This window comes from Panthera pardus, unplaced genomic scaffold, assembly GCF_024362965.1.
Source record: "Panthera pardus isolate Hobbes unplaced genomic scaffold, ASM2436296v1 HiC_scaffold_10, whole genome shotgun sequence".
In the NCBI taxonomy this organism is placed as follows: domain Eukaryota; kingdom Metazoa; phylum Chordata; class Mammalia; order Carnivora; family Felidae; genus Panthera; species Panthera pardus.
In genome coordinates, this window is record NW_026526655.1 from 29,457,554 (window position 1) to 29,469,980 (window position 12,427).

General features: G+C 39.2%; 1 protein-coding gene across 7 annotated transcripts in view; it reads right to left on the reverse strand.

Annotated features, from left to right (window-relative positions):
* ADAM23 (ADAM metallopeptidase domain 23) overlaps window positions 1-12,427 on the reverse strand; it is a 202,991-nt gene that overhangs the window by 57,578 nt on the left and 132,986 nt on the right. For all 7 annotated transcript variants that reach the window (XM_053905584.1, XM_019446240.2, XM_053905593.1 and 4 more), the window contains exons 16-20: window positions 9,769-9,840; window positions 8,954-9,043; window positions 7,656-7,736; window positions 2,341-2,391; window positions 1,574-1,637 (exon numbers count right to left, since the gene is read on the reverse strand). In XM_053905584.1, the coding sequence (XP_053761559.1) occupies window positions 1,574-1,637; window positions 2,341-2,391; window positions 7,656-7,736; window positions 8,954-9,043; window positions 9,769-9,840 (358 nt within the window). The remainder of the gene's footprint in view (window positions 1-1,573; window positions 1,638-2,340; window positions 2,392-7,655; window positions 7,737-8,953; window positions 9,044-9,768; window positions 9,841-12,427) is intronic.

The window sequence follows — 12,427 nt, forward strand, 5'->3', positions numbered from 1 at the left end:
CTAATTTTCAACCGTCAATGTGACGGCAACAGGCTTCTGAAATTCCTGAAAATTTAACACTTGGCTCTTGCAAGCTACTACAAGACAGTGCTAACACATCCCTGTTTTTAACTTGAAAAACAAACTGATTCCCAAATTCTTGTTTGGTGGGTTTCAGGGAGGGAGGTAGAAATGGCCATCAGCAGGAATTAGGGAAAGTGGCATACAGAAAACTAATAAAGAATCTTAGGCCTGGGGTGCCTGGCTGGCTCAGCTGGTTAAGCGTCTGATTTCGGCTCAGGTCATGATCTCACGGGTTGTGGGTTTGAGCCCTGCATTGGGCTCTGTGCTGACAGCTCAGAGCCTAGAGCCTGCTTTGGATCCTGTGTCTCCCTTGCTCTCTGCCCCTCCCCCACTCACACTATGTCTCTCTCTTTCTCAAAAATAAATAAACATTAAAAAAATTTAAAAAAAAAAGAACCTTAGGTCTGTTTTATATTAATATTAAAATATATTATAAAGTCTTAGGCAGTTAAGATTTTGTATCGACACTTGGGTTTTGATTTATAAACCTTTTAAAAGACAAATATGCCTCTATCATCTTTCCTCTGTCAAAACTGAAGCACTGAAAGTAAACCTTTCAGTTAAATGATATTTAACACTGAAATCACTCCTGCAGGGGCTCTATTGTCCCTTCATGTGCTTTCTTTCCTTTGGGGGTGACCCAGCCTCCACCACAAGACAGACCCTTTTCTCTCTGTTGTGGTCTGGTCCCCAAAGGCTGAAGTTGAAGTTCGCTGCAAAGGCACTGTAAATGTCAGGAAGAGAAGGGGTGCATTAACACTTAGGGAATGTACTGAGAGTCATGACTATGTTCTCAATCTCTATGTGTCTGCCCCTCAGGAAGGACCTGCATTTCTTCCCTTCCAAGTGAGATAATAGAATTACAGAATTTTTAAAAGTCTGGTACTTTTCTGGGGTAAAAGAACAGAAGGCTAACTTGAGGGGTAAAAGTTAAACCCAAGGTACACGGTGAATCACGCAAGTGTCTCGACAATGAATGTGGCCATCCCACTGAACCCAATCTTTGCAAGTGGATGTGACATCCCTTCTCTGAAAGCCAGATCACTGAGTGACACGACTTGGTTCTGATAACAAGTCCTCAGCTTGAACAGTTGTTTTCTGTGGTTTTGTGATCACGCTCACAGTCCTCTTTACTCTCATTCTTTCCTAGAGTTTTTTTGAAAACGTCACTCCGGGAGCATTTAGGAGGCTCAGTTGGTTAAACATCCTACTCTTGATTTTGGCTCAGGTCATGATCTCATGGTTTCTGAGATCAAGTCCTGCATCCAGCTCTGTACGGATAGCATGGAATCTGCTTGGAATTGTCTCTCTAGCTCTCTCTCTCTCTGTCCCTCATCTGCTCATGCTCTCTCTCTCTCTCAATAAATAATCATTTAAAAATAAAATAAAATAAAATAAAACAAAACAAAAGAAAACACCAAGCTGTACATGTCTTTCAGCAAGACTGGCAGTGCAGGATAGTATGGAGAGAAACCTGTGTGCAGCCACCAAGCAGGAAAACATGACTTACTTGTCCCCCAGATGTGCTGACATTGGTTGTCTCGGGTCTTGCACTCCCCGTTGTAGCAGCGGCCCTGAGGACAGCGACACACATTAGGAGGCCCACACAGCCGGTTCCGTTTCCCCCAGATTTGTACTGCAAGATCTCCTTTTGTTGTTTTAGGTAAGTTGATTTTTTTTCACTCGATACCCCAATATTTTCAGTGAAAATAAAAATCACAAACATCTTAAGGGAAGTACAACAGACAGTTAAATTCTAAAACCCAGAACAGACCTCAGGGTACAGCTCTTGAAGTCAAAACTTAATCATCTACAATTTTACATTTTATGGAAAACAAAAGTTGGTACGCTTCTTGGGTGATTCCAGAATGACCTTTCGCTTCTTTTGGGTGTGAATGTTACATTACAACATGGCTTTCAGGAAAGAAAAAAATCCTAATTATAACAGATTACAGCACACTATAACAGTCAGACTTTCCCATAATAAGCTGGCGTTATTGAAAGAGGGTCACAACTCAATAAATTAAATTCGTAATTCCTTAGTTGTTACATTTTTTTCCCTTGCCCTCAATCAGACAATTTGTCACCAGGGTTAAATATAATACTATATTTAGTATTTGATATGCTATGAAGCAATGCTGAATTAGAAGACCACTGCAATAATTTATTGTTCTTTGAGTTGCAATTTCCCTTCAAAGTTACATTTATCAAAAAGAAAAAAAGAACTCACAAACTAATCCTTTTAAAATTACATTTAAAGTTTATCGCCCAGCATACCTGATTCTGATTGCATGCATATCCGTCTTGCTTATGAAGATTTGGTGGGCACTGAAAAATATAATGTGTTTAGTTAATGTTCAACATAAGTACCTTCAGATTCTGTGTACAACATACAAAAATGCAAAACAAAAACCAACCACGGTGAATATATAATCGGGAATGTTTAGAAAAACATGAGTAACGTTAAGTAGGTTATCCAAACCAATTCTTGGTAAAATTATTCTTGGTAATTATTCTCGGTAAAATTCTTGGTATTATTGGTAAAAATAACAATTAAATTAATCCATGCAATGGGTATTTTATACCATTACATTCACTTGCCTACAGTTAAAAGTAGAAGGAATTAAAACAGACAACCAAGGGAATGAATCACCTTGATATGTAGGAGTGGACACATTGGGGAACTAATTCACAAGACCTTTCTCAGCCCTGTGAAATGTCAGATCTGCATTCGACACCCCTGATGCTCACCCATAGGCCACATCACTGAGAAAGAAGAAATACTCTTTCAACTCAATGTCAGTGTTGCATCCCCGAACATCTCCAACCTCTCAAACTACAGGCCTGTCACTAGAACAATCGTGGCGGGATGGTTCTTTCTTTCCCCGGGTCTATTTATCAAACCATTGTTTAAAAAGTACACTTCACTTTCCCAAAAAGTTACCCTGAATAATTTAAAAGTTTTACTATCTATGCATTTTATTTGCCACATTTGAGAGACCTGAAGACAGTTCAAGCCAAAGGCTCTTGTACCGTGTTTAAAGCAATTGTGAAAAGAAAAAAAGCAATATGCATACAGGTAAAACAAGGGAATAAGAAACACAACAGGCACTGGGTCCTCCCCCAGTCTTCACCTTGTTAGTAAATGTCAGTTCCACTCTTCCAACGGGTCAGGCTCCAAACCTTGAAGTCGTCTTCTGTTTCTCTCTTTCTCTCACACCCTCCTTCCAGTCTGTCCACAAATCTCCCTACCTCTACCTTCAAACTATAATCACGATCTGACCACTTCTCTCCACCTCCACTGCTAACACTCGGCCCAATCCGCCATCATCCCTCACCTGAAGTGCGACACAGCCTCCGACTGGCTGCCCTGTTCCCACCCTACTCTGCCGTGACTGATGTGACTGCAAATCTGCCAGGCACGCATCCCCCCCACGGCCTCCGCCCTGCTCTTCCTTCACACTTCCCCCCAGACTTCTGCGTGGTTTGCTCTCAAAAACTATGACCCCTCCCATGTTGGCGTTCTCCGTTCCCCATTTCCTGGTTTTTCCTTCTCCTTAGGATTTATCACCTTATGCTCATATATGTTACTCGTTTGTCTATTGTCCCCCTCCCAGTGTGAGCTCCAGGCAGGCGGGGATTTTATGTTTGGTTCCCTGCTGCCTCCCAAGCACCTAGAACGAAGCCAGGCTCGATTATTATTGAGTAGGTGCTCAATTAGTATTGGCTAATGGAATAAATAAATGAATGACTTACGCAGATACAATTAAGTTACTCTGTTCTCCACATATCAAGCTGTTTATCAAGTTCAGTACAGAAAGGCAATAGAACCAATTTAGAATTTACAATTGCCAAGAAGCACTAGCTTACTGAGGAACACTGAGATAAAATGCTTTGGTTTTTCCCCTTTCTAAAGAAAAACTGGCTTTCACATAAGCTTTCATTCACCACAGCTTTATGATCAATCTGATGGTGACTATTCAAAGGACATAATTATCAGCGCTAAAACCTAGCATACTGGGCCCGTGGCACAAAAACAGAGATCTGGCCACAAAAAGTGGCCTCTTTCATCCATCCAAATCCACTCAAAACACAATCATTATCTTATTAATCAACTAACATTAATTATTCACTTACTCTGAGCCAAATACAATCACACTGAACAAAAATGCAAAAGAAACGTGGCTACTCAAATAGGTATACCAGGGTCTAAAATTACTTTATCACATTTGACTTTTGTGAGGTCGCAATTAAAAAGAAATGTGTAGAATTCTTACCAATTAAAAGAAAAAAAGCCCTTATTATAAACTGTCACAGCTACATACAAGATTTCTAATCAATTTATTTTCAGTTTAGGCTAATAAAAGTGAGTTGCTTATTACTGAAATGTTTAACGTGGGAAATTACAGAATGTCTTACTTCTCTGGAGACACTTAAAACAAAAGAACCATTCATCTGTATACTTTGTTCTGCTGTGAGCAGAGCTCTGGATTCCATCTCTAAATGCCATTCTAGCCCCCAGTTTCATGCTGTGCAGGAAGGTTCACACGAGGCAGGCTTCAGCAGTGCAATAGCATTTAAATGTGCTTATTTTAAATCGTGTTATGCCACCCATTTAGATGCCATGTTTCATAGTGCTAACAAGAAACATTTCCCACATCTTTCAAAAATACCTTTATTATATCATCCGGTATTGTTTGCCAAGGATTTCTCTCAGTTGCACAAGTATTGTTTATTCTGTGATAAACCGTGAATTTAAAAACCAGCCCAAACGGATAAGCAAATGCTAACATCAAAAGTAAGCAAAATTTGAGATACAAGACAAAGTCATGATGTTGCCAATGACATTGATTCTCAGAGATGCAGAGATTCTCAGAGATCCCATTTTCCTAATCATAATTAGTACCAATTAAATTCAAAGTTCACTGCCTGTTAGAAAGCAGAGTTCTGACGGATCTTAGCTTCCTCTATCCCAATTATCTATTTCAGGCACATTCTGGTCATATAAGGAAATGATTGCTAAAAGAACATGCTATTCCAATATGCCACTGAGATATTAATTGAATAGTATAGTATAATAGTATAATTTTCACCTTATACACATGAGGCAAAAAGAATGTTTTAAAAATTTAGGCTACAGAATATTAAGTAGAACATAGAGCCCTCATTAAAAAAGCCTTACTTCCAGTAAATTCTATGGCAATTCAGGAATTAAAGCCTGAAATGAAAAAAGCTGTACTTTGAAAAGAGCTGAACACACAGAACCAAAACCATATATGATGGGTATAAAAATAGTAGTATTCTACAAAACTAAAAATACAACCCAGTGAAACAGTGTATCGGGATTGTCACCAAACATAAAACTTGGCACGAAACACAGAACCCACAGTTCTTACGCTCTTTCACTATATCATAGGAAAATTGCAAGGAAACCTATTTACATATCTAAAGAGAAGAAACAGAGAAGCACAAAGTCAATACAAAATAGCTTGAAGATATTTCACTGTATCACATCCTTAAAAGGGTCCCTCTGAATGGACTCTCAGATAATATACATTGAGAATCTTCAAAAAGGCTAGTTAAAAACCTTTGCCTCCTTCTCCTCTTTACCCCTCTCCCCTCCAAGGGAACTCAGTGTAATTCTAGCTACTCTGTTCCAATACTTGCTTCCCTCCCCGCACTGCCCCACCTGCTCCAGGCAAGTAGACTGCCTGACTGATTGACAAAGCGAGGAAGAACTACCGGGCAGTTTGGCTCAGTTCTGCCTTCTTCTTTTGCCTCCTCACACAAAGTATACTCTCCCCACTGTTCCACAGAGACATACAAGGCAAGGACCCACCTTTGCAGGGAGAAGTCGCTCCAGACCCACCTCTGTCAACAACCTGTTGCTACAGCCTGAATATGGGACCTAGAAAGAGGCTCATTTAGCTCTCAGTGCAATAGAAAAAAGGGTATTTTGACCTCCAACTGTACTCTACTTATTGGGAGCCTCTTGGAAAACACAGTACCTGGCAATAGATAACTCCACGCCTGGGCAATTTATCCTAAGGAGCAAACCCTTAGGAACAAGAAACACTCTTAAAGATGCATGAAGATGTTCACCGTCATATTAATTATAATAACGAAAAACTGCCAACAGCCCAAATATCCACCACTAGATAACAAGTCACAAGTCAAATGATAAATCCACATGACAGACTTTCATGTAATGGTAAAAAGGATATTTATAAAAACTGTGTAATAGCACAGGAAAATGTTTTTGAAGTCATGTCAGAGCAAAGGTAAATGTAGAATGAAACCCAAAATTCTTATTACTCCCTTACTGCCCTGATGGCTGACTTCCTCTCGATTTTTTTCCCACTACTCTCCAGTAATCCCTGCCTTCATTCCATTTCTTGAGGAAGATAAGCTTCCTTACTCGCTGTTTTCTGACTAGCTCCATCTTATTTGTGTTTCTACTTAAATGCCAACTCCTCCAGGAAGATGCACCTGACCACCCCACCTAACGCTACCCACCCCACATCTTATATCATCTTATTTTACACTGAGCACTTCCCACCATAGATGTTTCTGTTCACTTATCTCTCCACCCAGCAAAACGTAAGTCCCGTGAGTACAAGGACTTGTCTGTCTGGTTCCCTACTACATCCCGACGTTTACAGAAGTGCTTGACATACACAGCAGGTGCTCGACAAATGTTCGTTGGAATGAAAAATAAAGCCTTAAAGTAACATAATATAAACTTTTAAAACATAAAAATTGTATACAGAAGGAATGCTGGTAGGCAACGTCAATTATAATGGTATAATAATTTTTAACGTGAAGAAGTCCACACAAAAGCATATGGGCCATGGTGCCAGACAATGTAAGTGGGAGAGAGACAGAACTGAGAGAGGGGGGCCCCTGCTCGTGATCCCCCTTCAATCAGAGCAGTGCTACTCGTTCTGTGCCTTCTACAGAGGGCATCCCACCCATTTTTTCTTTTCTTTTTTTTTTAATTTTTTTTCAACGTTTATTTATCATTGAGAGACAGAGACAGAGCATGAGCATGGGAGGGGCAGAGAGAGGAGGAGACACAGAATCTGAAGCAGGCTCCAGGCTCTGAGCTGTTAGCACAGAGCCCAACATGGGGCTGGAACTCACAAACCACAAGATCATGATCAGAGCCAAAGTCAGACACTTAACCGATTGAGCCACCCAGGCGCCCCCCAACCCATTTTTTTCTTACAAGAAAGGGCTTTGTGGTTTAAAGATGTTTGGAAACAGTACATTAATTCTTCATGAATGTGAACATACTATTTTAGATGTTGGGACAAAAAGAAAGATTAATTCATTGGATAGAAACCACATAAAGAGAACTAATCATGAAGGGGAAATTTGGAAGAAAAAAGAGATTTAGGCCCAAGAAACTCTACATACGTTCCTAAAAATCAAGGCATGGTGGAGATCTAGTAATTACTAGAAAACAAAGTAAAACAAAACAAAAAACAAAGAAACTAAATCATATTCACACGTAGTCCAAACTGAAAGCTTTCCAATGTGTAAGATACTTGCAAGTAAAATGTATCGTTCAAAAACTCAGCTTGTCATACCTGGCCGGAGTCTCCAGTACAATATTCAGTAATATCACACCCATTCACAGCATCCCGACATTCATACCCTCGTGGCTGAAACTGCAAATAAAAATTCAGTATTAGGAGCTAGTATTAAATTACTATTTCAAATAGTATTGTTTTATTCACCAACGATCATAACCATCACCAAACTCTTTTTATGAAATTGCAAGTCCGGGTACCACTCTCTGTAGTAAAATGAATCATTAACCCAAGCCATTCAATTTTAGATTTCAAAACCCACGGTCTCAAGAGTATTACTTCTGGAAAACAAAGTGACGGCAATTATGTGAAGAAGATACAGTTGTGTGGTTGAGGACAAAAGAGCAAATCACTAAAATACAAACATTTAAGATCTCTGTGAATATTGATATCCACACTCAGTCTACACTGATTATACCTATGAGCTTGGATGTTAATCTTGCTGTAGCTAAATGTACACAATCAAATTTCAGTGAATTCATATGAACTCCTTTCAGTGACACCAATCACATTGAGAGGGTGGGTAAAAGATGAAGGGAAGAGACCATCGATGTCAAGCAATTTGTAATCTGGTGGGGAACATAAGACAATCAAGCTAGAATGTCCTAAAATGCCATCATACCTTGGTAGTGAATAAAATTATAAAATCATGTAAATTTATGGTTTTAAGTAATATTAGAGGTTTGGTAAATGAGAAAAAGGAATGTTTAAAAAGTGACTTTTCAAAAGCTCACTGGAGGTCCTAAGATGGAAGTTAACTGTGTCCACACACACATAAGCTGCATATATACACATATGAACATTCCTTATCTAGCTTTCTTGCCTTTATAAGGAATTTCAAAAACCAAACATAAAAATGTAAGCACTAGGTTTTATGTTCATTGTCCAAAATAAATTAGGGTAAGTTTTAAAGAAAAAGGTTAAGTCCTATTATTATTATTATTATTATTATTATAGGAACTATTATTAAAAAGACCACAGGAATTGTCCCTTTTCTATTCAACCATTTAATGTGGCTTTCATCCGCATTCAGGGCAACTCTCAATGTTTATTTGGAAGGAGTATATGTATATTTTCTTAAGGAGGTATTGAAGGGTAGGATAGTTGACAGTGAATCATAGTAAAGGTAGATGTTTTGACCCCCAGGTTTTAGGTAGATTTATTGATTGTACAAAACTGTGAGGCACATATCAATCAACAGATTTGTAGCAAGTTCTAAAAATGCTGTATGTACACACTGAGATATTTAGCTAATATGTCCATGAAAAGGGAGACAAAATTGTCAGGTAACTCACAAGACATGAGGTATTGTTACAGCAGGGCCCGTCGCTGCAGTGAGCCCCATTGGAGAGAGAGCATTTCTTACAGCAAAATCCATAGCATTCCTAGAGGAAACACTTCACATGAGTAAGCGAGGAAGCTTACGGGCTGGTCATTCAACCCTGTCTCCACCTGTGTACTCCACGTGGGGAGACTTATACAATAGCAAGCAAATACTTTAGGAAGTAATCACTTTAAACAATGATAAGAGTCCTTCCTGCCTTATTTTTCATCAAAGGGTGATCTTCTGTGAAAAGGCTTGTCTACCAACAAGTAAGCTCATCTCTTAGCAGGCACCTCACCGTTGGTTAGCTCTAACACATTCTTAAGATTCTATCTAGTTATTTTTTTAAGATTTTTTTTAAGTAATCTCTACACCGAACATGGAGCTAACGTTCACTACCCTGAGATCAAGGGTCACGTGCCCCACCGTCTGAGGCAGCCAGGTGCCCCCAGACTCTATCTAGTTTTATAAAGACAAAAATAACACACACCATGCTTCATGATTTGGTAAAATTTGAGTGGGATGAATATGAGCTATGGATTTTTAAGAGGGAGGAGATTTGATTAGAAGAACCCATTTGGTTTTTTTTGTTTTGTTTTTCTTTTTGTTTTTGTTTTCAAACGGGGCCATAAGGACATGATTAATTCTAACCTGTCTGAGCTGGGATTAAGCATTAATAGATGAGAAAGACCACTGAGAAGGCCAGTATAGGCTTCTCACTAATGCTATTCTTGTTTGCTCTGGGTAAGAACTGTGCTGAAGACAGAAAAGATCTCTTATACCTACCACATGTAAACCACAGTCACATTCTTCTCCAGCCTCCACATATCCATTTCCACATTCTGTGGGCTCAAATAGCTGAAAGAGATTAGGAAGAGAAAGGAAACACGTTTTAATTTATCACAGAAAGTCAACACACCAATTGGGCCGTATAATCGGCTATCATGTGATATTCTTCTGTGATTTGTTGTGATGGCACCTATAAATGATGTCTGTGTGGGAAACACTGTTCACTTATTAACAACACTTCTAAAAAACATATTCCAAATGGGGTAATATTTCTTGGAGGATTCTCTGGAGATGGGCCCCAGAGATGACCTCTACCATGAGAATTACTTGTTAATGGAAATAAGCTGTCAAAAAGAATAGATCACTTATCATATTTGCTAATGGAGCTAAAATGCATTGCTAAGGCTCACAGATATCTAATTTCGTGACTTATCTCAAGTCGGCTGAGAAAACATAAAATTGTCAAAAAGATAAAAATGTTTCAGCCACAGCCAAATGTGATATACACAATCAAGGAAATTCAAATAAGCTTAGAAAAAGTGCTGCCCATAATTCTCATTGAAAAGAAATCTGTACTGTCCAGAGCATATTACATAAATGTGCAGACATATGCATGGCTCTATAGAAATTCCTCAATCATTTCTGGAGCTACGGAAGAGTCAAATTTCTAGAATGACTCACACTGCTAGTGCTATAACTTGCTTGCCAGATAAACTGTATTGCAACCAATGATAGAGGCAGTTGATTATTTACAAGAAACATTTCTATTTTCCTTCAGCTGGGACCAGATCTCCCTGGGCACGTCCATCACACTTGGATGGAGACTGGAACAGCACATCCCAATCCAAATGCTCAAAGCCATGAGCATGAGAGGGCAAAAGAGACTCCTTCGCCAGTAGCAGTACCCGCCCCCAAAGAAGGGCTGCCTTCCACTGGGTCCACCTGACAAAGACCCAATTCTCCTTCCACTTGCAGGAAGGGAAAACTCTTATCAGAAACAAGAAAGGTTTCCAGGGTACTTGGGTGGAGTCAGACTCCCCTATGGAAAAGTCCACTGAGTGAAATCAGCAGTCCTAATCTCCATGGGATTTTTATCAGGAGGCAGGAGAAAATGGAAACGGAAAGCTCAGATTGGAACATGGCTAGCATTTTCTATCAGGCCCCGCATGGAATCAACTACTAGACTTCATTCTTGGACCCTGCTTCCATCCTGTGACAGGTCACTATCACAAACTGAGTGGAAAACATGGCCAGTGGGAAGAGTCCCATAGCACAGAAAACAGACACACAGATAATGCGAAAATAACATGGAAACCACGCATGCATACATTCACTCACTAAAAGCACTTAGAAAAAAAGAGTTCCTTCATGCATACATATAAATAGTTCTACTGGAATCCATGGGGGCTTAAAAAAATCCTTCTAGGACACCTGAGTGGCTCAGTCGGTTAAGCATTTATTCTTGGCTTTGGCTCAGGTCATGATCTCACAGTTCATGAGATGGAGCCGCACACGTAGAGTTCCACGCTGATGGCACGGTGCCTGCTTGGCATTCTCTCATGAGTGCGCCCCCTCTCTCAAAATATAAATAAATAAATAACACATAAATAAATAAATAAATAACTCATAAATAAATAAATGAATAAATAAATAAATAATTCCGCCATGTAGCTTAAAAAAATAAATCTGTATTTACTAATTTTTAATTTTTTTATGTTTACTTTTGAGAGATGAGAGAGAGACAGAGACAGAGCATGAGCAGGGGAGGGGCAGAGAGACAGGGAGACACAGAATCTGAAGCACGCTCCAGGCTCTGAGCTGTCAGCACAGAGCCCAACGCAGGGTTCAAACTCATGAACCGTGAGATCACGACCTGAGCCAAAGTCAGACGCTCAACCGACTGAGCCACCCAGGTGCCCCTGTATTTACTAATTTTTAAAATTGAAGATGTATAGTCATTTTTATTTAGTTTCCAAGTTATTGGAATAGTTTTCTTTCTACTCACAGGCAATTTCAGAAACCTAGTAGTGGATCCTTTAACACACTCTAGAAACTTTAGAACTCAGTGTTGTTCCCTCAAGCATGCTACTTATAATTAGCTGGCGAGACACAAGGCAGGTAAAATTAGTCACATACATTGCAATTCATAAAGCCAGCAGCTCACATTAATTCATTAATACTCATTTCCCCCATTTTAAACACTTTGAAATTCTCAGATTTCCTGTATTGAGATCAATGTCATGAAAGGCAGGCAGCTGAATTACATGATGCAAGGTCACTTTAAAATTCCTGTTTCTTTTTTTGCAGCCTTACTGAGACTTCATATAGGTGTCAGACATCAAACTACTATCCTCTGACTACAGGAGTATCACTTACTTATGAGGATAGTAGTAAATTAGTCTGTCAACTATCCACATTAGTCACTGATTTTTATTTTTTTAAGGCTAACATGATTTCACTGCTCTCTCAATTCATAGAGCATTAAATCTTCTTGTATAGCAAATGGGTTAGATTTGGCTTATGAAGTAGTATTGTCAAAAGCAATATGAAATGTGCAATGTTAGAATTTCTATACCATCTGCGAATTAGCAGCAATCCTATCTCTTTGCTTGTTGAAAAATTCATTTCCAAAAATGCTACGATAGGTCCATAATCT